Source organism: Pelecanus crispus, chromosome 10 (genome assembly GCF_030463565.1).
Source record: "Pelecanus crispus isolate bPelCri1 chromosome 10, bPelCri1.pri, whole genome shotgun sequence".
Classification (NCBI taxonomy): Eukaryota; Metazoa; Chordata; class Aves; order Pelecaniformes; family Pelecanidae; genus Pelecanus; species Pelecanus crispus.
Genome location: NC_134652.1, coordinates 23,779,712 through 23,806,315, shown reverse-complemented (window position 1 = coordinate 23,806,315; position 26,604 = coordinate 23,779,712). Strand labels below are relative to the sequence as shown.

At 41.7% G+C, this 26,604-nt stretch overlaps 1 protein-coding gene across 1 annotated transcript in view; it reads left to right on the top strand.

Moving 5' to 3' along the window:
• Nucleotides 1–26,604, top strand: part of SORBS1 (sorbin and SH3 domain containing 1) — a 70,041-nt gene that overhangs the window by 10,319 nt on the left and 33,118 nt on the right. The window contains exons 7-18 of the mRNA XM_075717923.1: nucleotides 734–1,540; nucleotides 2,125–2,496; nucleotides 5,390–5,537; nucleotides 9,801–9,830; nucleotides 13,669–13,844; nucleotides 14,640–14,703; nucleotides 15,845–15,919; nucleotides 16,250–16,312; nucleotides 20,338–20,385; nucleotides 20,500–20,629; nucleotides 22,629–22,743; nucleotides 25,995–26,078. Of these exons, the coding sequence (XP_075574038.1) occupies nucleotides 734–1,540; nucleotides 2,125–2,496; nucleotides 5,390–5,537; nucleotides 9,801–9,830; nucleotides 13,669–13,844; nucleotides 14,640–14,703; nucleotides 15,845–15,919; nucleotides 16,250–16,312; nucleotides 20,338–20,385; nucleotides 20,500–20,629; nucleotides 22,629–22,743; nucleotides 25,995–26,078 (2,112 nt within the window). The remainder of the gene's footprint in view (nucleotides 1–733; nucleotides 1,541–2,124; nucleotides 2,497–5,389; nucleotides 5,538–9,800; nucleotides 9,831–13,668; nucleotides 13,845–14,639; nucleotides 14,704–15,844; nucleotides 15,920–16,249; nucleotides 16,313–20,337; nucleotides 20,386–20,499; nucleotides 20,630–22,628; nucleotides 22,744–25,994; nucleotides 26,079–26,604) is intronic.

Below are 26,604 nucleotides of genomic sequence, written 5' to 3'. Positions count from 1 at the left end.
ATCTTGATTCTGGAGGCAAATTCTTATGAACTCAGTTCCTCAAGAAACTTTAATTGTCCTGGTCTTCCTGAAATCATTTTTGGAACTGAAAAATCCTGAAGAGAATTCAAGAGCTAGCTTTTAGAAGGAAGAAATGCTGACTTTTTACTTAGCCAGCTGTGGCAGGGTATCATATTCACATCAGGTCTGCTTCATTAGCACTGGTGAAACTTTGCAATGTTCGTTTTTCAGCAATGCACTTAATACGCAGCAGAGATGGCCTAGGGCTCTGAATTTGGCTTTGCAATTCAAACATCCCCAGTGCTGGGAAGTATTTAGTTACACAGGCATGAGCCTGGGTTTAGTTAGCCAGGATGTTAAATCTTGACTCGGGCTTTCCCAGGGGCATGGTGGGTGTTGCTGTGCAGGCCTCTCGAAACAATACAGCTCTGAGATTTATTTAGCCCAGAGAGAGAAACGTGTAGGCAGGGACTTGGGAGCTGGGTAAAGTTTGCCTGCTGCAGTGAGCAGTGCTAAGAAAGAGAGAATGTGTGAGATGACGTATGTGAGTGAGTTCTGCACTGGCCTTCCAGATACTGGATTTGCTTTTTGTTCTTGCTGTATTAAAACCTGCTTAACCCAAGTCTAATGACTGAATTCATTCTTCGAATTTATTTATTTTTTCCTTCCTTTTTCCTTTCATTTGGTGCTGCTTCCTCTATCCCTCTCTTCTTTCTTGACTCTGCCTGGGCAGGCCCTTGCTCCTCCCCGTCCTCCTCTTCCCAAAGAGGAAAGCTTTGCATGGCGTCCTCGCACTGACACTAAAGTGACCAACCTGTTGCCAGTGCCCATCATGGACCGCGTGTACCTGAATGCACCCAAGCCTTATACACAGCGTGCATCACCAAATGCCAGTGCACGGTGTTATTTCTCATCACCTACCCCATATGGGGCCATCCCCAGTGGGAAGCAAGGCTTGCCAGCAGGGCATTCTCCCTCTTCAGGCCCTAAAGATGAGGTGCATGCTGGGCAGCCACTCTTGGAAAGACGCTCCTCGTCAGATGCATCATCCATACAACGTAACCCTGACAGGGCAGATCCCAGTAGTAAGGCTGGAATGAATTCCAGTCATGAGACGAAGGCGGATAAAAAGGTCACCAAACTATATGTAGCTTGTTTATCTAACAGCACTTGCTCAGCCGCATCTGAAAATTCCACTGGCACCGCACATGACCCAGCAGCCAGCACCAGTTTGGGCGCTGAGCTCACTCAGGCACCAGCCACCAACATTGTTTCCTCTGTAACAGATACTGGAAAGTCTCTTCCTGCTCCTCCTCCTCCTCCTATTCCTCCCAGGCCGTACTTTTACATTGTCCTCAGTAAAGACGCAGTTAGTTATGATGCGGGCCAACCCTCCTGGACTCAGTCGTCACCTCCGCAAGCTGTGAGGGACAGAGTGCTAGAGCCCCAGAGCACAGCTGCCACAGAGGACAGGATGAGAAAAGAGCCTTACCTTACTCAGCAGCGACAGCCACCATACAAGGCAATGGGACGCAGCATGGTACATGTTTTCTCCATAACCTTGTTTTCTTTCAGACACGTGAACGGTTCTTTAATTCATTACAATGTTCCCTTAATGCTTTATTCCCCTCCTACCTAATTTCTGAGCATTCATTGTGCCACCTGAGTCTTCTGGTCGTCTTCTCAATAATACTTAACACCCCATGTGCTCCCCCCCTCAACATTGATCTGTGTGTTTGTGCGTGTGTGGTGTTTCTAGGGGGTTGGGTTGGGTTGACGAGGATCTTTCTATTTTAGGGAGGTGTAAAGAAGCAAACTCTGTAATGTGATGGCTAGTGCTTCTCAAGTGATGGTGAATGCAGAGCTGTTCTGTGGTTTGACTTAGCCTCACTGCACAGAACTGGACAAGAGGGGTGGTGAGGGGAAGGAAGGTTCTGGGGAAAAACTGCGCGTGTTCATAGAGGCCAGGGCTGCAAGACTGAAGACGTACGTCTCCCTAAGGAAAGAAAATCTGTTGGGGCTTCGTATCATTTTGGGTGCATCCTTGCATGACACTATACGGCTGCGTTAGACTTTAGTCTAACCAATCTCCCCCATTGCATAACAACACCTTGTTTCCTACAGGATGCCACTGCCACCACCACAGCTCAGCCTGGAGTTATAGTAGTCCCCCTCCTCCAGGTTAATCCAGACAGACAGCAAGAAGGCAGCTCCAGCACTCCACCACCGCCTCTGGTTCCTTTTGGGCAAGGCTCCATATTCCCCGAGACTGTTTCTCCTGGCTCACCCTTGACTTTTCCGACTCTAGATGATTTCATTCCCCCACATCTCCAGAGGGGTTCCCACCATAACCAAGCACCCTCCGCATCTGGCACGTTACCCTCTGTTTACCCGAAACTGCCATTCTTCTCATCACCACCTTCACTTGTCCCTCCAGTCACGGGGGCTTTGCACAGGGGCTTGAAGCCTGAAATCACTGGAGTCATCTCACATACAGTAAGCTTGCCAAGTACCCTCCTCGCCCTTTTCCTAAATTTATATTCCCAGATTAAAATTACTTTCTCCTTGCAATACTAAACTTGAGAGAGGAGTGATGACTCGCTCCCTGCCAGCAGCATGACAACTGAAACCTTGTTTACGTCCTGTGCTCGTGCATGCGTGCTGCCTGCCTTGTGCAGCTTTGAACTTTCTATTGACTTCTCACAACGTTTGACTGTCTCCCTTTGTGCCCATTCTGCTAGGTGATGCACACCTTAAGAGTCTTCACAGGATTTGCTCAGAATAATTAATTCTGTACAAACAGAATAGCTGCAACTAACTGATCTCTTCAGGCTCTTTTAATAGCATCCTTAATTGTGTTTGAATAACATTTAAAGCAGCAACAGCAGACCAGTTAAAGGTTAGGGCTGGCTTTCTGTTCCGCTTGGAGCCACAAGACCATATGGTCTCTACACAAATCCCTGCTGAAATCAGTGTAAGATTGCTGCCAGTATCCAATGACTGACAAGCAATAATATCAGTTACTGTGTAAGAGTCTTCCAAGCATGTAGGTGCTATGGGATAGATTAGGGGGAGAGTGTCTCTTCAGTTTGGAATTGCTTGTCTTTGAAAAATCCGCAACAGTTTTAACTTGGAATTTACTGTGTTCTTCTTGGATTAGGTTTTGCTTCTCTTTAAGCCCATCACCTATTTTAAAAAGTCCTCGGGGACAAGGAGGAAAAGTAGCTCTCCGTTAAAGTTGCAGAGGAGGCAAAAAGTACCTGACCCTCCTTGTACTGGAAGTCTTACAATGACCATTTTTTAATACGGTTGCTTGTAAGGACAAGTAAGAAGTTCAGCAGAAATCCCCTTCTCTCATGATGATACTGTCTCTGCCCTCTGACTCAGTAGGGATCTAGCAAACAAGCATGTGGGGGGAAAAGAGAAAAAAACAGCAAAGGATGATATTTTCAAAAGTTTTCAGTATTGGCACCTCTGCTTCTGTTGAAATTGGTGGGGTTTTACTGCAGAGAGCAATGAAAGTTTGGGTGTTTGGGGTTTTGGGGGGTTTTGGTTTTGGGGGGTTTTTTTGTTGTATATTTTGGGGGCTTTTTTTCTAATGATGCCTATCTGCAGGCTCCAGAAAAATTCAGCAGGCATCCAAATCAGAGTAGTGGAAATTTTGCCGTACCTGATTTTCATGAGATGAGAGTTTTGAAACATTTTTGGTCATGCTCACTTCAGGCATGTAGTCACAGAGCTGTTTTCCACAGTGATGTAAATGGTCTTTGTTCACCCACTTTGACTTACCCTGATCTGACATCCCTCTTCTTTGAGGGGTTCTTTATATTTTAGTTATCAAAGTGAAGCTCAAACCAAACTCTCTCATACTTCTTCTCCCTGACTCCCACTCCTCTTCCCAGATTGCATTATTTGGAATTTTATCACAGCCAGCAAAATGGGGCTAGGTCTCTCTCTTAGGGACATCTATTTCTGAAGACCATTGATTCTTCTCTGTCCTCACAAAGTGTCTATGGCCTGATCAGATGCTGCCTGGAGCAAGACCACATCCATCCAGCAGAACAGGATTGTTCTTCCCTATTTCCCCTCTAGGTTGGAGAGACTGTAGGTGCTTGTTCTGATTATGGCCAATTCTCACTATGATTTATCTCCAAGCTCTGGTGCCAGGCCTCACTCTGGCTCCTGTTCAGCCCCCTGCCTGATCCTGTAAGTCCTTTCCCCTGACGCTGGTGAGTGTGAAGGGCACTGAGTTGCACTTGGCCAGAAAAGCCAGGAATAGGGATTCTTCTGGAGCAATATTCTGTGCGTGTTCAGGTTTGGTTTGTTTTTTTTTTTTTAATAGCAGTGAAAATCCCCCTGAATGCTCAGCTCCATTTTACAGATCAGTGGCCTGCAGCATTTCAGTCTGACAGTGAAGTAGCAGGAGTGCAGAAATCTGGTACGCTGTTCCATACTCTCTTTGTTTGGATGCTCATTCCCCATTAACAGTAATTGTGTGTCCAACCTTAAGAAGGTTTGAAAAATATCAGCCTAAACTGGCACACAGTTTTAGTCATCATCCCTTCTTTATCTTTTCCCCTTACTACCAACAAAAGCCCGATATCCCTGGACTGAGATTTTTCAAAGATGAACTAGTTTTTGAAGTCTCCCTGCTGATACAGCCTGTATTTCTTCAGAACAACCAGAGCTGTGGTGATAGAGGTGGGTTTGAAATAAGCAAATAATGGAGCTGGATGCTTTACGAGAGCAAGAGCAGCTTGCCATCTGTGCTCCAGCAGCAAAGCCATGTTGAGTATCTTCCTTGCTAGAGTCCTACTTTTTACCCTCTGATGTTATGGGGGTGTTTTATTTCATTATTTTAACCAGGTAGGTGTCACGCTTGTCTCCTGATTGATGGTGCTAACCTTATTTCTTGGACCTTCCTTACCAAACTAGCTGCAGTAATAATGTTTCACTCCAGAATTGCATGAGTTTTGCATGTCTGACTTCTTGCTACGAAAGGAATACTTTTAAAACAAATGTTTGTGTGTACATGTACTGGGGGAAAGATGTCTGCATCTTCCCCTCCCCAACCAGATTTGCTCATTTCTGGCACCCTGTGTTAGCTCCACAGAGTCTGCTGGATGAATTTAGTGCTTCCTTTTGGGGTTGGAGTTGTGAAACCCAACACCAAATAATTATAGTACTGCCTTAGCAAACTAATTGCATTAACAGCGAGCAGGGTACGTACAAGGAGCAGGGTAACACTCATGCTTATGCCTTTTTTTACTAAAATTTGCTGTGATTATGCTTCTCATTCAGCTTAAAATGTTGGGGTGGGTTTTTTCCAGATTTTCCCGGTGTAGCAGCCTTCTGCATACTGCTAATGATGTGTTGCTCTCCTTTTCAGGACCCAGGTCCTGTGCTAAATGAAGTGCCCCAGCCTGGCACTGGCACTGACTATCCAACCTCCTTCACTTCAATCAACAAGTCTTCTTCTGCCTATCCCTCTACCACAATCGTCAATCCCACTATTGTCCTCTTGCAGCACAATCGAGGTAAGGAGACTTGCATATAGATATTTGTGGCTCAAACTGAGCAACCTGTTATGCTACAAGAAACTGGAGAATGTGTGTGCTGTGGACAATTAAGTCCAGACTACTAAGAGCTAATAAAGCTGCCTCCAGAAAGTTGTAGTGACTGGAGCATACAACAGGCAAGTGAGAAGTCAGAGGCCTGGGACAATGCCTATTTTTTCCTAATTAAAACGTGTGGATCTGAAGCCACTGTGAGGTTGGGGAAGAGGCTTATAACTGGGCTATGGACGTATGAATAAGTTATTGCAGGGTAACAGCTTATCTCCCATCATGTGTCCTGTCATGGTGGAAAAAGGTGTACGCTCACATCTATCTGTCAGTAGAAGCAATGTAGCCTGAGGCAGGTTCTCCCTCACTGGAAAAGGGGATATGTTACTTCTCAGCTACTGCAGTGTGAAAGCAGCCATATTTTCAGTTACTGTGGGAGAGATTTGACCTCTGAATTCTCAGTAGAATTTACCCAATAGTAAATAATCTGTTTGCCCATAAGTTTGAACTTGGTAATTTGTTCCTCTGTCCATAACAGTTCTCCTGATGGCTGGCATTACCCCAGCCTCCCAGTTCACTGTGCATCACTAAAGACTGTAGCTTATAAAGGGCCACACAGATGCAGTCCAATTTGCCTTGGTTTCCAGTGGACTAAGGAAACTTAAGGACAAGCAGATTTCAGTCTACAATGCTATGACTTACCTTTTGCAAAGGGGAAAAAAAAAAAAAAAAAATCAGAAAATAGGGGCAAGGCCTGCGCTCCTCATATTCTAGTCATTCTAATTTCAGGCATGCATTGATGTGCTCAGACCCTCATTAATTTTTTTTCAGTGCCTTTTTATTTATTAGTAAAATCCCATATAAGTCATTACAGGGGTTTTTTTTTTGGCATTATTGTCGAGTTGACAGACAGATGTCCCAGCCATCACACTAATGCTTTTCGAAGGTTGTCACAACATTTTCTTTCTTCCTTGTCCTGTGGAGTTTCCTTTGTATTCCAAGACTTACTGAGGATGAATGTTAATGGTCTAATGAGCTGCTCTCTTCAGAGCAGAAAACTGCTCTAAAACTTAGTGCAGTTTATAAGAATGTGCTAATTTTCAAGCATCTGATCTCAGTTGTTGTCATTCAGCATAGTCCTTAGTTACTGTTGAAGTGGAATGTATTTCTCCATCAGGTGGTAGGACATCAGGACATCAGACTTCCCCCCCCCCAAAAAAAAAAAAAAAAATCCAGAATGGAAATAGTAATCAATGTGTCATCTTTTCTGCCCTCTTATTAACAGTTCCACTGTGCCTATTTGGTAAAAGAACAAGATCATTGCTAGGTTTCTGTTTATTCTTCATGTACTTCAAAGCCTATTTTTGAGTCTCAGACATTCTGTTAATTCTTTTACTTCCATTGTAATTTTCTTTCACTTCCCAGCATATGTTACATACTCATAGGTATACATTTTCTTAGTTTTGCATCCTCTTATGTGTTGAGGGTTTCTTACAGTTCCTTATGCTTCCATTCCTATCTAGGCTTTATCCCAGCATAGCATTAAGATATCTTTTTGCCAACTTAGTGTTTTTAAATGGTTCTCAGATCTTAGTTATCTATTACATTTCTGTCCTGGCTGACATGATTCATATTTGGTTTCATCTTTATGGACCTTATCTGTTCAAAACTGGTTTGGTCTCATGGCATATAACAAATTGTTACTAGGTTGTGATCCACGTTCACCTGAATGTTTAATTATGTTTTGTGCTGAAATCAATTCCTTCATGTCAAGATGAGGTTTAATAAAAATTCCTCTTGTGTGCTATGAAATACCCTCTGAATTAGAAATTTCAAGGTCATTTAGTGCTGGCAGTCTGAGATCTCCAGTAGTTTAGTTAGTCGTCCAGATGGATAATGTGGCTTGCTTCTCCTCAGTGGATTATTGATTGTTTTTTAAGGCGCTGGTTATCTTATTCTTTGGAGTGACTGTTGTAGCAGACATCACCTACTGTCCTATTTTATGCTTTATCTGCTAGTTCATTAATCTGTAAGCATGTAAGACCCTTTGATTTGGAGCTAACGGAGACTTAGAAACAGGCAATGGCATTTGAAGCACAGAAACTACAATATATCTTTTTTGTGTGTGCTTGACCTTACTCAATACGTTGTGATGAGAGATCTCACAATTTTTTCTACTGGATTTCAGTAATGCCAACTGAGTAAGATTTATGCTTATAAACAAGTCATTTCAGATCCTCTTGTTCATTCCTAGCACCAGGGTAAGAATTTCTTCCCTTCATATCTGTTGGTGTCTTAATTTTCTTTTTGACACCTTTATTTTGCACTAAACGTACTCAAATACTTGTTTCCTCTTCCCCTTTTGTTACTGGTTTCAAGTCTTAGTCTCCTCCAGTGCTCCCTCCTCTGGGAACTCTGAAGGCATCTATAATCATTCCTTCACTGTTGCCAGCAGCTATATTCCTCTGTTTGACCCTTTCTCCAAGAAGCCTACAAGTTTTTGGCCTTTGCTTACAGTCCCAGAACACAAGATCAAGGGTGAAAGCCTCAGTTAGCTGGTGTGTGCCTGGGGCTGTGCAAGCTGGCTCCGGTCAGGCAGGAGAGTCAAATAGCAGACGCCTCCTGCTCCTCCCACTTCTATCCATCAGCAGCAATCTTTCCTACTCAGAGTCATAAGTGAAAAGGAAATCTCTTCCTGTAAGAAGTACTTCTTTTTTTTTTTTTTTTTTTTTTTTTTTTCATGAAAAGTCTATTCATCCATGATATTCTCTCCCCTGTGGAAGAAGAGATAGGAAAGAACTCATCAACTCTTTAAAACACATGTTTTTGTCAGGAGACCTTAGTGATTGAACACAGTTCTCCTCAGTGAAGGTGGTGGCTGAAGCTGAGATCATCCTCGCTCGCATCTTTTTTCCTTTCTCATGATACAGCAGCCTACTCCTGATGGCCTGCCTAGAAGAGTGAACTCTGCAGCAGGTGGTTCCCAGCTACTTTTCAGGTTCAGATTGCTAACCCTTCCTTTTACCTGTTGCACGTAGGGTTTTGTTTCATATGTTGGCAGCTATCATGTGAGCATAATGCACACAAGCAGCTTGCCATCAGTGGTTAGCAGAGCAGAAGTGCTGGGGTTAAAGAACAAAGTTCATAGGTATTAGTGAGGGAGCTGCACTTAGGAGAAATACCGGTCTCCCTTGCTGAGATGATCCACTTAGTACAAATATCTAGTGAATGTGGGTTCTGCTAGCAAACAGCATACACCTGGAGGATTGTTACCTACTGCAGACTTGCTTGGCAAGTGTCCCGCACCACCCCAAAGCACAGTTATTTTCCTGGGCAGGCATTGCATGGCATGGTTGATTATGAATATTTAACAGGTGTGATTAATATATTAAAGTTTTGAAATCTTTGCATTAACAATATGAGCTTTCAAGTGTGTTTGTATTTTGTATGTCAGTAAAATAGTTTATTCTTTTCAAATGGCTTTCATGCTTTAAATGAAAGGATTAATTGCTAGGCAGTAGAAAGAGCAGAGAACAGAGAGCTGAGAATTCTTGGTTTATTCCCAGCCGTGACTTGGGCCAGTCATTTGGGCATCCCTTTAGAAAGCAGCTGTGAGCATCAATTTTAGGGTGGTCAAACATACTGGAAGATACCACAAATGTCCCAGTCTGGGAACTCTGTAATGGAAGGCCCTAAACCAAGGGGACCATTCTGAGAATCAAAGCCTTAACCAAGCTGTGTCTGTGCGCAAATCACTGAATCTGTGGCTTGGTTATATGAGACTCAGCAAGCACCAACAATAACTCAATTCTTTCCTATATCTCTTCAAAATGCTACAGCATTATTGTTTCAAAATGTACTTCGTGCTAATGGTAACAGTTAGTTGTCAAGTTGTTTGACTCTGTGAGTCTTTACTGTTTTTCAAATTGTCTCCTGTCCAACTTTTTTCATTCTCTGATGTTAAGAAAAAATAATTTAAAAAAAAATGCTCTTTGCAAATGTATTGGTCACTGCATCAGGAAATTTATATTATTCCACGAGGCTGCTGTGTGGAGAAGGGACTGTGGGCTGTCACTTTGGCAGGGTATTTGAAAACAGATTCTCTCCAGCAGCTGCTGCCATTCTGTCTACAGCGTATTTCTTGCCTGTCAGAAATGCAGCACCAGAGCACTTGCTGTTTATGTCTCACCCATTTGTTCTGTATTTCTTTTTGTTTTGTTTCTTCCTTTACCACAGAACAGCAAAAAAGGCTTAGTAGCCTGGCAGGTATGATGTGAAAGGTCTGCAACCCCCCAACTGCTGCCTCTGCTGGAGCAAAGCTGCTGCTTTGTTAGCTGGTGGAGTACCTTTAGCAAACACACTTCCCAGGAACTGCAAAGGAATTAGTATAAATATTTGTCCTGGCTTAGTCCAGGTCACTGAATGTTTGATTTCTGTCTTTTCTCCAAATGCTACCCGTGTGGCCACATGCTAATATACTGAAACCCTAAATTACTCATCTGTTCCTCCTAAGTCATAAGATTTACATTCAGTTTGATTGTTCTAGTTGACTTTTGGGGCTGCCTTTTTAGTCTTCAGGTTTATTCCCTTGGGGCATATTCTCAAGTTTCCCTGCACAGCCATTATAGTTAGTCTTGTTTGTGGTGAGGGGAGAGGAAGAGAAATAAAAATCAGTATTTATATGACTCAAAGAGCAGAAGTATTTGTGCTGGATGTCAAGAAATAGATGATAAAATTGTAGTGTGTAAGTATGCATGTGTGCTGCCACCCTTCTGTCCCTGGGCAGGTCTCTGCTCTTGCAATGGGTGTGAGAGTCTCTCCTTGAAAGAAGAACAAGTTGTTTTCCTGGTCATCCTTCCCTCCCCACACCCCAAACAGAAGTAGCTCAGTCTGCAGTGGGCATTATAGGAACAACGCATTATGCACCGCTTACCCATATTATTATTCTTTGGTTATGGCCATAGCAGGGTAAATGGAGAGGTGAGAGAGGAGAGAGTCACAGAGAGTGCTTAAGCACTTTAAATATCACAGATAGAAACACAGGGCAGCCAATACCGCATGTTCTTGCTTTGCTGCGTGAGCCCTGGCCTAGCGGAGGGTGTCCCATGAGGACAGCATCTGTCCATGAGGCAGCTGCTGACCTGGTCCAACTTCATCCACCAGGTTCCTTCGGCTGCGACACCAGCCTGTCCCTCTTCTCTGCTGCCACCCTGCTGAGGTGACAGGCTGCATAGCAGCTTACATCGGTTTCTCTCAGCTCCTTCCCTTAGTGTAGGTGTTGTCTCATTGGACACCACTCAGCTGCGAGTTTAATGCTTGCCTGCAAGTCCAGACAGAGGTTTCCTGTTGGTTTTCCCTTTTGCAAGGTGTTTCCCTTCATTATCAGGAACTCCTTTGTTTTCTAAACTAGAGATAGCCACAGAGCAGTTTGTTACAGCCCAAATGATCCTCGGTCTGGAAGAGTGAAGTGCGTTGTGGCACAGCTGGGTCTGCACCTGCCCTCAGCGTACCAAAACAACCACACAAAGCTGCTGGCCACCACCTTTCCCCCTGCTTTTTATGTCCTGTTGGTTACAGCAGTAAAACTCTCTTGTTGTGCAACCCCATATATTGCTGCTGCTCTTGCAAAGGGGTTGCTCAGGTATCATGGAGTGTGCTGACTGGTACAATTTGGTTATTTGGGCGATTAGGCACCAGATTTGGCTCTCTGATTTTTAAATACCTCAAAGCCTGGTATATACCTCCATGAACTATTTTGAAATCATTGGAGCTGCATGGCAAATAAGTCAGTGTGAAGTTTAGCCATTATTCCCCTAATTGTAGGGTATTGTAGGAAATCTATGGCGAAAGGTGTGTTCTTTAGTTCCTCCCTCCGCAAAGACACCCGTGCAGCAGGTGTCCGTGTTCGCAGTATCAGCTGAGCAGCCAAACTGGGCCAGCAGCTAAGCTGGTCCTCTTGGTTGAGTCCTGTGGACCTAGGAAGGACTTACCTGGCAGGGTGCACAGGGAGGGCTTGCCCTAATACAACTCGTGCTGTCAAACAGCCCTTTCCTGCCTCCAGGGTTGTCAGTCCAGCACCTTCAACCAGTTCTAAGTGCACTCCAAAAAATATTTTTTAAAACGCCTTCAAAATACATTTAACTGGCTGATAGATTTTCCCCCTGGCTATGCCATGCTAGATAGCTCCCAAACCTTCATCTTTAGTATTATAAGATGTGAATTCATGGTTGGGAGATGGCTGGCACAGGCCAGATGGTGGGTTTTATTTTTACTAAATCATCAATATAAATTTATCAAAATAAATGATATCTTTATCAAAATAAAGATTTTGCTTAGATCATGGCTGTGGCACTGGGAAATTGGATCATGATACATTTACCCTGTTGTTTACACCTGTATTAGGTATTTTGAATATTATCATCATAGTTTCAGATGGGGTCTACCTGGCAAACAGCCAGCCACTTTTCTGGTGCAGGGAGCTAGGGAATCAAAGAGAAATAATATATATTTACCAGTCCTGTTATAGAAGAACTTTGTGACCTTCTCTGGCATTGAATTCTTTAGCCTGCAGAAAATAATGACTTTTCTAGACCAGAAGCTCATGACTTGTAACATCAGTAGTGACAATAAGTAATGGAGGAAAGCTGTGACCTTTCCTAAAGTTTGCATTCTCTCCACATCCTCATCCACATCCAAAAACCTGCTTCCTTTTGGTCTTTGAGGTCATGGAATAATGGTCTAGTTTCAGTTGCTCTTTCCATGCTCTGTTCCTAGAGGCTTAGTAAGGAGTGTAGTAATGGAAATGGACCAAATACTTCCTACAAAATGGAGAGCTCTGTACACCAGGGACACGAAAGGACCAAAAGACAGTGCAAACAGATTCACAGGGAGGGGAAGTAAGATGAAAAAGCTGAACAAGGATTTAATAGATGCTTTGCCCCATTTTGAACATTTATAAACATTATTTCATTTTTTTCTTAAAGAGGAGGAAGACTTAAAGTTTGATGGTAATTTCAAACCAACCACTCAAACACAAATCCTTCACGTACTGAGTTTTGCAGGGCAGAATTGTGTTTGCTCAAAGTACCAATAGACCAATGCTTTGTTATGCACGAGCCTTTTCTCTGCTAACTGCCCCTTTCAGACTTCTGCACATTTAACAGCTTTGGGCAGTATGGTGATGTGCATGTGAATAAACATATCTATATCTCTCTCTCTCTCTTCAGTGCATGCAGTGATGTAAAAAGGATAGCACTTGGCAAAGTCTTGATGAGGCAGACTGTAAAATCACAGATGTTTCCTCTCCACAAAATCCACATAGAAAAAGTCCTCAGCAGAGCATAAAGGTTGCTGTGCTGCAGCTCTCCAGAGCATAGTAGAGCTTCAGAGCAACCTGAGCTCCCTTGGTTCCTTGGCCTCTGGTGGTGCCTGCTGCTACGTGTGGGTGTTAGTTGGGCAGCGTCAAGGAATTCCAGGTGGAAGTAAGATGGTCTGGAATAATTAGTTGTTTCCCCCTCTCTTTATGCAGACTCGTGCAAAAGGAATCATGCGTATGCTTAAAAAACAGTGGAATTTGTTGTTTACAAACTCTGGTTAGGGCACAGAGATGAACTGGAAGCATCATATACTGACTGTAATGAATAGGCTTGTCAGGCAGGTGAGTGCAAGCTGTTAAAAAATAGTGCCCCGCTACCACGTAGGATGCTCCATTAGATTGAAATTATCTGCAGAAAAAGATGTCTAGGAGACTGTATCACTGATGCTTTTTGATGAAGAATGAGATTGCAGAGTCACTGATTAGTCAAAAAGACACAAAACCCCAGCCCCGAAACAGTCCTTGAAACCAGAATTTTCCATTGTCTTGCGTGACAGCTGAGACTGTCATGGGATATGCGGAGGTAGCTACCCGAGAGATGCTAGCCTGCTTTTGGTGGCATCAAACATTTTCTTCATAGATTTCCTTCAGTCCAGATGCTAACCAGAGCTAGCAGTGACACAGTCTGTCTCATCAACTACTTGCTAAGATTTTTGCCTTGAAAGAGTGGAATATGGTGATGTGGTGAAATGCTGGGATGGGATAAGAATCCCCCATTGTCATTTCCAGATTCAGTGCCAGACAGACTAGTTTCTGATAAAGTTGATTCAGCGCTCATACGGGACAAGCCGGTTCAGGAGACAGTGCCAAGTGAGAAGAGGGCAATGGAGGAGAAGAGAAGCATTGTCAAGAGCCCTCAGCACATGGCTGATACCTCCGTCGATGATATTGGCATTCCCCTGAGGGTAAGACAACGCTGAGCATGTGGTCGATGCAGAGAACCTGGGCCAGATTCTGCCTACCTAGGACTCAAGGAATTCACTAAAGTTCCAGACACTGCAGAGGTTTAAGGGACGATAGAATTCTACTTCCAATGTATTTCATTATGAACACTTCCATTTACTATCAGTGACCTGTTTCAGCTGCCTCAGAGGGAAAACTTAAAAATTAATATCTCTTTTCATCAAATTTGAGAATACTGTTTTCTGCTCTTCTGTTTCATTCAGAACTAGCAACTAAGGGAGAGTTTTGTCTCATTTCAGCCATCTTAAAGGCAGATATCCCTTTTACACAACACGTTTAATTTCATTCAGTGTTCAGGGGAAATTATCATGAAAAGAATTATTAACGTATTCTTACAACTAGTGTCTGGAATGACTTGAATGCTAAATGTTTCTAGCTGTCCATTGAGTACTTAGGAAATTGGTACATATGACTAAAATAGGCAAGGTATCTACTTTTAGATATCAAATCAGATTAATATGCAAAACCTTCCATACAGTCTACAGTTCTACACAGGTTACAACCTGCCCCTGCAAAGCTTGTGTATTATTAGTAACTTGAGTGAAGCCTGTAGCTTCATTACATGAGAGATTATATATCATGAGTGAAATCACTCATATTTCAAAGTATTAATTTCATATAGCCTTCATATAGCAGAGCGTAAACCTTTTTCATTGCTGGAAGATTTGTAAGAACTTTGAAAGGCTGGTAGGAGTCGTGGTTGTGATTGTTTATGTGTATATGTATTTTTCCAATAGAATACAGACAGATCGAAGGACTGGTACAAGACGATGTTCAAACAGATCCACAAGCTAAACAGAGGTACTGTAACACAGATGTTTTTTATTTACTTTAAAAGACCTTGATAACATTTTGTTTCATTCATGTGAAGAATTGTACTGGATGTTAAATAAAAGCATTTTGTGTTAACTAGTGTTTGCTCTGTACCACAGAACTTAACCAATGTATTTGAAATCTCTAAAGTCAAAGGTGAGGGAAGAGTGAAGTCCAAAGAAAGGTCTGTGTTGTTTTGAAAGGTGAACTGCAGTGCCCTCATGAAATTGAGTACTATTTGACATCAGAAAGCTGCTAATAATTCCCTACTTAGAGAAAATAGATCCCTGAACTCCAGTTTTAGCAGCTAACCCCACCCCCCCACCACTTTTAAAGGACAGTAGGTTATCACTGAAACTGCTCTGTGCCTAAGAGAAAACTTACTATACTGTAAAGCTTTAGTACTTGCATAACATAGCTTGATTTGAAGCTCAGTGAAACCAATGGAAAGGTTTCCATTGATTTTTGGTGAGTTCAGAATCTGAACTCTGCTTTTTCAAAACCTCAGATTTTCTCCTTTCAAAACCTAAAAATGTGGTGAGCACTTGCAAATTTTGTAATGGTGCACTCTCAGGGGATCCCCTACTTCGGGGCATGTCTGTGCCTGGCTGCTGATACATTCATGTTCTTTCTTCTGTGTGAGAAATGGCTGCAGTAGTATTTGCAAACTGAACCCTCTGAACAGGCTGAAGTGCAGGCAAATGCAATTCAGAACTCCGCTTATATAATAGAACATAGAGCATGCAAAACTGGAGCTGTATTTGCCGCTACAGCTGCTGTCATGATGAGCTTTATGCATAGATAGATGCTGTGTTGTATTGGATGGAATGAGAGGGAGTTGAACTGTTTCCTAATCCCAGTGCTCCTAACAGAGGTTCTTCAGCTCAGCAAAAGCCTGTGCTTCAGGAGGAGGAGAATGAGTTCAGTTCCCTCGGCTTCCAGGATCTCTTGCAGGGCCCAGACATGCAAGGCAGCAATGAGCAAAGAGGCATCTAGGGTGTGTCATGCTAGAACATCAGCACGAGAGGAACCGTTCTCCAGTCAGCTTGTATGGATTCTTGTGTCGCCCTTCTTCCCCTTTAAATCTGTCCTCTCTGTTCTTTTTTGCAAATCATGTTCCTCTCCTTAGACACTCCTGAAGAAAACCCTTATTGCCCTACCTACATATTTCCTGAACTTCCTGAAATCCAGCAAAAAACTGAAGGTACCAGAAGTCTAGTCAGAGTATCTGTTGTCTTGTGCGTTAACTGTACTATAGCACCCTAATAGTAACTAGATTCAGGTTCTAGATTTCCGTTACCCATGTGTTACACTCACTGGAAATTCAGTTATACCTGGTATACCTTCTTGTGTGATGCATAAAATAACTAAATCTTTGCTAATCCATTAATCTTTTTTTAAAGTATGATGCCATTTACTCTAGTATTATTAAAGTAGGCCATAAAATCATACAGTGATAGGAAATTGGGGGATGAAGCAGAACCTCCACTTTACTGTGGATAGTCTCAAAATCCACTGCTTTTCTCTGCTGCAGAAGACAATCCTTATTCACCTACATACCAGTTTCCTGCGTCTACTCCTAGTCCTATCTCTGAAGGTAATAATAAAGGACCATATATATCTTTCTGCACATATGCTGCCTTATCCATTTATTTTCCCTGGAATTTTTTCTAGTTGCTGAGCATTATGCTGCCTTGTAATGATTTGCTGCACTCTAAGCATTGCCTTGACTGTATGATGCCTTTTGGCTTTGCAGCGCTCTTCTGGCTTTGTAAATAGTATTTGACTAATGCTACAGACTTGGGGTTTGCTTGGTTTTATGCGCTTATCAGTTGTATTTAGCCATGTGTGTGCAGTGATTATTTAACACGCCTAGTGCTGACTTACATGTAAAGATGTGGTTTAACTGAGATTTCTCCCCCTCCCCCTTCGGATCAATACATTTCTTTAATTATTTACTTCTGCTTTTGAATATTAACACAGTATTAGGGCCAGACCCAACATGCCACTGAAGTCTATTGGTAAAAAGGCTGCTTGCTTCAGTGGGTTTTGGATCAGTCCCTCAATGTAGTCTTTTAAAATAAATATAACTTGGTAACATAGGTTCAGGGCTGGCCTTAGGTGCACTTGGCATATCTAGGCAAGGACAGAGTTTGATAGTCTCATCAGCACATCTTGCAACTTGAAATAACGCTTTAGCTTATCCTTTTCATGTGCTCAGCAGATTCCTTTAAACTTCATGTGCAAACCAGAATCCTTTGCAGTCATGTTTCAGGGGTGGTGAAATAGCATCTGTTGCAGTGATAATTGTGTAACTCTGTGCATATGCTTGAAAACACTTATATGTGAGAAACACTGGAATCTGCTGCACACATTGGACGTACAGACATTTCCTGATTGGGAAATTGATGTTGGCGACAGCCTTGTTGACTTGGTGCTTTGGTGTTCTGTTAGATCCTGCAATTTAGGAACTTGCCTACTTAGCCTGTGCCTCAAGCCAACCCTGATGAGACTGTTAATTAACCATTTCATTCAATGTTTATATTAAACATCTGGTGGGTACTGTGTAAGAAGAAAGCATACAATATGGGTTCTAGCTGAGATGCTCAAAGAAGGCTAGGAGATGTAAGGTGTGTTTCACTGTTAAAATCAATGTGGACTAGTGTCATAGAGGTATCTAAGATACTTGCTCGTTTCTTGGTGAAACCTGTAGGTGAAAAGTCCTGTCTTGCAAATCATAATGCAATGTAAAATACTTTCAATTGACAGAATGGTATGTGGATATGGATGAGAGAGAAACAAAGCGTCTCTGTAACTAATTGATAAAGGAGTTTTACAGAGATTCAATTTTCTTGTTCATAATGAAGTTCTAAAATCCATTTTGCTCTTGTCTGAACTAACATAGTTTGCAAAACCAATGATGACAATATATTAAGAGTCTGGTTTCTCATAAATGTCCCCTACGCACTTACAAATGTGCATATGAAAGTGATTTGCTGGTTTAGGTAGTTGAAATTCTATTGGACCAAACACTTGCTTTTTATTCTCAGTACATTGGGAAATGTGTCTCTGATATTTGCTTGGATTCTTTCTTTGATAAGGAATCCGGAATATCTGATGATGTAGACAGGTTGGAGTGCATGTTTCATGTTTAGAAACCATCTCAAAGTTATATACTCAATGGCAAAGTGTTTATACAGAGATGGGTTGAAGCCTCAATTTCATACAATCAGTGTCAGAGTTTTTTGCTTTGGATTGATGCATAGGATCTCCTAGAAACATCAAGATTTGGGGTCCCCTCTAAAAAATCTTAAGAGTCTCTATAAACGTAGAGAATATGGCCAACCCACCAAAAAAACCCCCTGCAGAATCTCTAGGAACTACAGGAGAACAGCCTCTTCTTGCTGAAGGAATTGGATTTTGAAACTACAGACTGGTGACGCCCTGCTCCATTAAGGAGGGTCCCACAGATAGAATGCAGCTCTGAGAGCCAGGAGATCTTGTTTTACCACTCATCTCTGATTTACTCTTTAATATTTATCAAGTCATTCCAGATTTCTGTGTTTCAGTATTCCTTGCTGTAAAAAGGGAAGAAATGTAGACACTCTTCTTCATAAGATACTCAAAGAGACAAAACATACCTGTTCTCCTTATTATTGTAGGTATTAGAATATTAGCAATTAGAAAATAGCACTCATCTGAAGTGAATTTTTTTATTGTATGGTTTTCCTGTCTGAATGATGAGCTATAATGAATATTGATATTTCTCTTCAAGTAAGTACATCAATTTTTTCATTGATCATCAGCACTAAATAAGACTATGAGAGGTGAATGGCTGTGAAGATAGTTTTAGACATTTGTTCATCTGTATTTGTAGGGATCGAGAGTTTTGTGATTTACCAAGTATTTTGCTATATGGATAAATCCAATTTTTATATAGGAATACCAGTCAATTTTGTCAACAATTTGGTGTAATAACATTAAATAAATGAATAATTATTTTCTGTCATTTAGGTTTAAAATATGGGAATTGGCCTGAAAATTGACCTTCGCTATTTTTTAACCTGAAGGTTATGATAAGCACACCAGAGTCAATAACCACCTGTTTGGAACTTAAACCTTCCAATTCATTCACCAAGAGAACTCAGCAGAGAGGCTAAAAGTAAAGACTTCCTTGAGCCTTCCTGAAAGGCTTGATTAAGGCTTGAGTGCAATTTTAGGTCAGCTGTGTTAGCCAGATTGGTTTTTCCAGCAGATGAGATTGGCTGTAGCAGCTGATTGATGTCCTCCTTGCGAGAAGATCTGGAAATTGTTTCAATCTGTTGATCGGCATCGCTAAATTCACATAATTTTTTAGTATGTTCTTTTCTTATCTAGCTTATTCTAGCTTCATCTATTTTGTTTCTCTGTCTTTTTATCTCTGTCGCTTTTAGTGGTTTCTTCACAGAGGTATTAGTAATACTTTTGCTCACAGTTCTCTTTGCAGTCATTGCATTGTACTTCCCTGCATTTTGCCTTGGAAGTCCTGTAGATGTCTCATATGCACATCCCTGCAAGTTTGAACCCTCATCAACAGAGAAAGGTGATGGGCCTGTGGGTCCAGCTTCCAAGTCTGATCCCAACTCCTCCTGTTACTACCTGCAATTCGTTGAGGATTTGTTCCAAAGCCTGTTGAAGATGGTGGAAAGATACCGCTACGTTTTTGATCAAGTCAAAGTCTCTCTGGCCATCACCTGTAGAGTGGAGGGTGGTAATGCTGCCATCTTCCCACATTCTTTTTGGGCACATCTGCCTTGCGTGCTACAGTACCATGTTATCTTTGAATAAAGCAGTATGTGGTTCCACAGCCCAAGGCAGCAGTTGTGTCCTAGGAACGACATTGTTGATGCAGTATAACACTTTCACTGTCAAAGACAGAAGGTTGTTCACCTTGGGGGCCAGCCCACACCACTCAGTTACACTGATGTCATTGCTAGCTCTTTTAGAGCTGCTTGAGTATCTCTATTGCATTCTGCAGACATGTTGTTCCTATTTAAAAAGGAAGCTCTTCAGAACAAGGACAGTCTCTTGGTGCAAGTATACATGTGTGTCTCGTGCCAGGAACGTTATCTGCGCTTAAAAGATAACCCAAGTCAGTGAACATACTTCAACTTGGTGTGCAAGTTAATACAAGGAACATGTCCCAGCAATTATCGTATGTGATTGGGAGCAGGACTGCTCAGCTTTATTACTGTGTCTAGCACCTAATGAGTTATTTTAGGCATATGCTACAACTTTTAGATCCTCTATTTGTCTTTCAACTTTTGATAAAGTGGATCTAATAACCCTTGCTGCAGAGGAGTTTCATGAAAAAAAGTTATTGTTTTCTAAAGTGCTTTGAGAGCCTGGAGAAACATATTAGTGCAAGTAGTACATTAATATTTATATCTAATCTAGGAATTATATTTCAATGCAATTTAAACCTCATTGGGATTTTCTTTTTTAGGATCCTCTCCCTCTGGTGAGTATTGGGCATATCACTCAAATTGTGGCCAATGTATTGGCAGAAGAAATTAAAATGGTCTACGGTCTCTCTTCTTTGGGGCTTTTTCAGCTCACTTGCAAAATGCTTTTGTCTTTCAGATGAAGATTCTGATTCATACTCTCCTCGTTATTCCTATTCTGAGGACAGTAAGTAATTCACATTTCTTGTATAATCTGTCAAACAGAAAGGGCATGTAAAGCACGTATTTATTTGCCTCCTATCTAGTTCACTAATATTCCTATATTTGACTTATCCTACAGGCAGAACCCAGCTTTCAGTTCCCCGCTCCAAGAGTGAAACGGACACTATTGATTCAGAGAAGGTTGTTAAGAGGTCTGCCACTTTGCCACTGCCAAACCGTACTTCATCACTGAAATCAAGCCCAGAAAGGTGACCTGAACTAAGATATATTTGGATCAGTACTGGAAGAATCTCTGAAACCTGTGAATGGGAAAGGAACAAAGGTGGAAGCTTTAGGTGCACAACTCCAGTTAAACTTTTTTGGGGAAGTGGAGATTTAGTTTTGGCACTGACTCTTCTACTAGGCAGCAGTGAACCCCTTCATTGTCACAGCCCAGTCCCCCATTTTGTCTGTCTTTTTTACCAGGCATCACACAGTCTGTGGCGTAGTTTCCTGCCTGGGTGAGGAGTGTTTCCCTGGGTGTCATGCCTATACAGTGCCTACCACAGAGGCACAGTGGAAACTCTTGGCTCAGCGTGACACTGTAAAGGTACCTCAGAATACCAGCAAGTAGCAATAATTATGGAGAAGTAAAATTTGGATTTATGTTGAGCCTTGGTAAAAGTTTTGCTACATTTTCCATCTCTGAGGAGTCCCACCCATATGAACTTTTTTGGAAGTATGTTCTAGTTAGGGGTGTAATTTCTGATCTTTCAGGATGACTTCCCTCCTCGTTTTTTGCTTTGTTACCATGTATTTTAAACCTCTTTGTAACAGTAATGAATGTGTTTACCAAATGAAGGGAAAGCAGAATGAGCAATGAATATTTTATGTCCTGCTGAATTCTCCCAGCTCTTGAACTGCTACTCCCTTGCCCACCAACTTCCACATGATCTTAATGTTTTTCACTTGCTGCTTCAAATGAGCAATGCCATAATTTGAGACTGCTAATTCAGTGAGCATCTCAGGCCACTGGATCAGGAGACAAAGTTTGCTGATAGAATGTGTCTTGCTTATGCAGGAATTGAAGGCATAGTACATTGTCCCTCTGAGAAAAGTTTTGCAAGTGAAAGCATTACAGTAGTTAGTGCTTCCTATTATCTAGTGACAAAACAGTGTTTCACCAGGGAGAAGTTTCTCTGGTGTTGGAATCTTAAGCAATCAAGTTTATTCTAGACAGCAAAGATCAACCTTGTTGAAATTTGTACACTGTTTGTAGGCCAGTCATTTTGGCTGTCATCTTGCCTTACTTTAAAAAAAAAAAAAAAAATTAAATTGGTTGCCTGTGTCTCTTAAGGCAGTGGAGAGAGTTTGGGCAATTGTTCCTATCCTAAACCAGGTCAGTAGGGTAAGTGGGAGGAAACCTGGAGCAGCAGTTTTGGTTAGATACCTCACTTTGTTTGGTGAACGCTAGGTGAGATGAATCCACATACAACATTGCCCATCAAAGGGGACATATAAAGAACAAGATCAGAATTAGTTTACCACCTTAAATGGTCTGATTTCTGGGCTTTTTCGGGTGCATTGGTTGTTCTGCATGAGGTGTTTGAATATATCACTTTTCAGAGGAGCTGGACATTGTAGGATATGGAACCTGAATGCTTTGTGACTACTTTTGTCTGAACTGTGCCAGTGTGGACACTTCATAAAACTATAGCGGTTTGGATAGTCAATGGACTGTTCTTAGCCATCTTTAGATATACCAGCCTGAGATAATTTTCTCACATCTCTAAAAGAGACCCCCTCTTGGACCCCAGAGTGTCCCCAGAATCCAGAGCAGCAGTAGTCAGGTAATGAGTGATGTGGCTAAAATGAAGTAGTTTAGTGAAAGAGATTTAATCTGAGTTCTGCTCAAAGTTTGGACATGTTTGTATTTGTGAGCTTAGATGAAGCCCATCACTAAACTGTTTCCAATCAGGAAATCTACAGAAGTCTGGAAGTTTATTGAAAGTACTTGGAAGAAACCCTCTCTGCTCCAATGGTTTCAGCAGCTGAGCTGTATCAAACTCTGCCTACTACAGATAAATGAGTATATGCCCGGAGCCCTATCTGAATTGCTCCTCATGCAGCAGGCTCCTTTCCTAGATAAAAAAAAAGAAAAGTACCCTGGTTAAACCATGATTAACAGGGAAAGATGCCTGTCAAAAGGAAGTGCTTGTCTCCACGGAAACCACAGTATTTTGGGTTAATTGATCTTTATTTCCTCAGGACTGACTGGGAGCCTCCAGACAAGAAGGTGGACACCAGAAAATACCGTGCAGAGCCCAGGAGCATTTATGACTATCAGCCAGGAAAGTCCTCGGTTCTGAACAATGAAAAGATGGTAATGTTTGTTTTATCCTAGTTTGTGGCTTTATCCTGTGATTGTTAAATACTCCCCAAGTGCTTGTCCAGTTCCATTCAGATAGATTCCTTATGCTTACATTGCAGTGCTCATGTGATGTATTTCCTGTATATTTTGTTTTGAAAACTGTTTTGCATAACTTCCTAACATTTTTGTTCTCTCTAAAGCAAGATCCAGGGGGACGGAGAGGCTTCTTTCCTTTTGGACGTGTTGTTTTCTATGTTAAGTATGGATCACTAACCCTAGTTTTTAATCTCTGTTTGACACTGTGACCTGTTCAGCAGCTGTTTTGCCAGCTGTACTTTTTCTAGGGCACAGCATTAGTTGATGCAGGAGGGTTGAAGGCATTATGCAACAAAGCAGGCTGGTTCAGTTTCTATGTTCCTCTGAAGCTTTAAACACCAAACGACTAATTTTTAGAGTGCCTGTAATGTGCGTCGGGGGATCTCTGTGAGGTGCATTAGGACATGGCCATCTCCCCCGGGCTGCTTTCTTCCTCAGCTGGATCTCACCACTTCTGTGGCAGGGGTGACAGAACTGAATGTGAGCTGGGTCCCCAGCTACGCCGGTGTGTAACCTGGAGTATTAAGTGAGCTGTTACCAATTTCAGCTTGAATTAGCAAGTAGTGCTGTGAATTGTGACAGTTAGGGGACATACAAAGGTCTCATTCTGCAGGCTTGGCTGAGAACACTTGGCAAGGGGCAGGGCAGAGAGGTGGTGCTAACCTCATCAGCCAGTCCTGCATAAATCACCACAGCTCACTTAAGGTGTCCTTCAGTGGTACGAGTGTGACACCGTAAGTGCTAGAAAATACTGAATGAGGTTACTAGTGAATGGCCAGTTTGGTACATAAAGATATAATTGTTCTATACAGGCGTTCATTTGAAGGATTCAATTAAAAGTGCTAATTGCGTGCAAGATTCCAAATGTAAACTGGACTTTGTGCCTTAACAGCTCAGGCGTTGATCCATGCACGGAGTAGGTAAAGGAATGCCCCTGAAAAACCTGCCAAGGATTTTACACAAGAGTGAACAGCAATTTAAATCAATAGAAATGTAAGAATCGAGTCTGATCTGGGACCTGATGTTTCTCCTTAGTATTCTGGTGGGTTTTCTTTTTTTCTTCCAAGTGCAATCAAGGTCCATCACTTTTTGAAGATCCTGCAACCAACTTCTTCTCTTCACTCCTGTCCATTCATTGACTTGAACAAAGTTGGTCCTGATAGGAGCATGATCCTAGTGCCTGTTGAAATGGGCGATGGATGACTCTCTCTTGATCCTGCTAGGTGTTGGCTCAGCCTATTAGAGAAGTGCCAGTGAGGAGTGGTTTGAACATGGTATGACAATTCCATTCCTGCAGTCCATCCTGGAGCAAGATTTCTGCTGACTTACGTGGCAGTTTTGTCTCACGCTAAATGGCCAAGATTAAACCTTGTGGGAAAAGGCCTGCTTCATCTGTGTACTTAAGCCTTTGCGAAAGGTCTGTCATCACCAATGGCACTGTTTACATGCTCAGACTTCATCAGGTACTTAATGGAGCTGTTGAATTGGAGTCTAAAAGCCACAAGCAGGACCATCATCAGCATAATTAAGAAAAATTGTACAGAGCTCATCAAAGACAAGAAGAATGTGATAGCTGTGTTACTTCCAATGTTATTTTTTGAGCTTTAATTTCAAGCCATAGATCACAGAAGAAAGAAGGTCTTGAAATAGTGGCTTCATGATCTCCATCACTCTCATTAAATACAACAGTGATACAGTGGTTAGTGACTAGATCTTTCAAGGAGGCTGCAGGAGATTTGTGGATATCTCCTGGTAATCACACCCAGAACTGTGACTATCGGAATCCCAATCCAAAACCATTTCAGAGCAATGAAGAGCCTACTGTTGACATCAGTGGGCTTTTTTAAATGTAAAGGCAGCTATATAACAAGATGAGTACTTTTAGTTGGAGTCCAGTAAAGAAAAAAATTGAGGCATTGCTTCTGTTTTGCCTTTAAGGAATAGCTAAATCTTCTTCCAGGCCATTGGAGATCAAACATGGTGTAACCATTTATCTTTCAGACTGAAGCATTGCCCCTCTTTCAGCATCAATCCTGAGCTCTTGTCCTTGAGCTTTTTTTGTGATGCCTAATGGCTGTGGCAGAGTCTGCAACATTTAGCAAAGCCCAGAACTGTTGGGAGCTCCCCCCTGCCTCAGTAGACCCATCACAGGACCATTTTCATCCAGACACTTTGTGTTGGCCTTCTGTGCATGTGTGTGTCTCATCGCTTATTGTGATGGAGCACTTGAGATCACACTGGCATATCAGGCATAATGTATTTATATTTTTAATGCACTGAGATCAGTTATGTGTAAGACTAGGTACACTGAAATGCAAGAGTTAGCTAGATGTCTTTTGGGGAGTGGCACCTCATAACCCTCAGCAATGGACTTTATTCTCTTATCTCACAAGTAGTGTTTTTAAACAGCTACAACTATTTCAACTTTTTTTGTTTCATTAAAACAGATTGTATGAACAAAAGGGAATTTCCTTTTCAACTGTACTGTTTTCTGTCCTGTCTGATTTTTCATTCGTTGTAGTTTTGTCTGATTCTCTAACATTTGTTTGTGAAGAAACAAATAATACTGTCTCTCTATCCATCCCTTCAGAGATCTTTCAGGGATGTGTTCTCTCTGACTTGTGACTCCTTTGATTTAGAAAACCACCTTTCACTCTGTTTGCAGTGTATAGAACAGGGTTTCTCACATATTCATGTGCTGTTAAAGATGCAGTATTTGATTCAGGTCTCACCAAATGTCTTTTTTTTTTTTTTAACCAAATGAAGATTTAAAAAATTTTTTTCAAGTACATGCAGCTTTGGACTCAACGGAAGTGTCTTGACAGTAGGACTGAGGGACTGGTTGACTCCTAGCTCTTCCATTGAGTCTCCCTGTGACTCTGGGCAAGCTGCATAATCTTTCTCTGTGTGGGTCTCCTGATCTGTAAAAATGCAATTCATTCATATTCATGTTCCTCACAATGATGCCATTAGGCTTAACTGATGTTTACAAAGCAGTTCGTGGCCTTTGTGAGAGAGGTGCTATAGAATTCTAAATCATAAGGCTAAATATCTACATTTTAGAATGGAAACCATGGGCTCTGCATCTCTAACAGTCCCTTTCCGTGTATTCTTTGCATAATGTTATCCTTCTCTTTCTTCCATTCCCCTATCACCAACTCCTTTAGACTCGGAATATAAGCCCAGAAGAGATAGATTTAAAGAATGAACCTTGGTATAAATTCTTTTCGGAATTGGAGTTTGGGAAACCGGTAAGTTTGATAGTTGCGATGACCAATGAAGTCAACCTGCCTTTTTTTTTTTTTTTTTTCTTTCTTTTTTAAATGATTGTCACATCTCTTTGCTAGGCTCTAAACCTGGAACAGCTGCCTTACTCATTTAAAAATGTGATTGTTCATAGCGTCATCCTGGTACTGATATAAAGCAGCTGTTCTGTGACCACTTTAAGTATTTTGAAGCCATTTACAGACATTCCACACCTTCCAGCCATATGTATCAACAAGGCAATATTTTTTTCACGCACCATAGTTCAAACTGCATTTTTGTTGTTAATATTAGAAGTAATGCCCTGTTCTCATTATTGAAAGTCCTTATCCAAAACTCTTATTCTCCCTCTGCCTAATAAGATCTAGGACGGCTGATAGGTAGCTTTAAATCAAGGAGAATCACTCATGTATTCCTGGACTTCGCTTGTAAACTGTAGGTCAGTAATTTCCAGCTATCCATAAACAGATCATGACCCTGTTTCCTGCTTATTTTCTTATGTGTGTAGCTGCC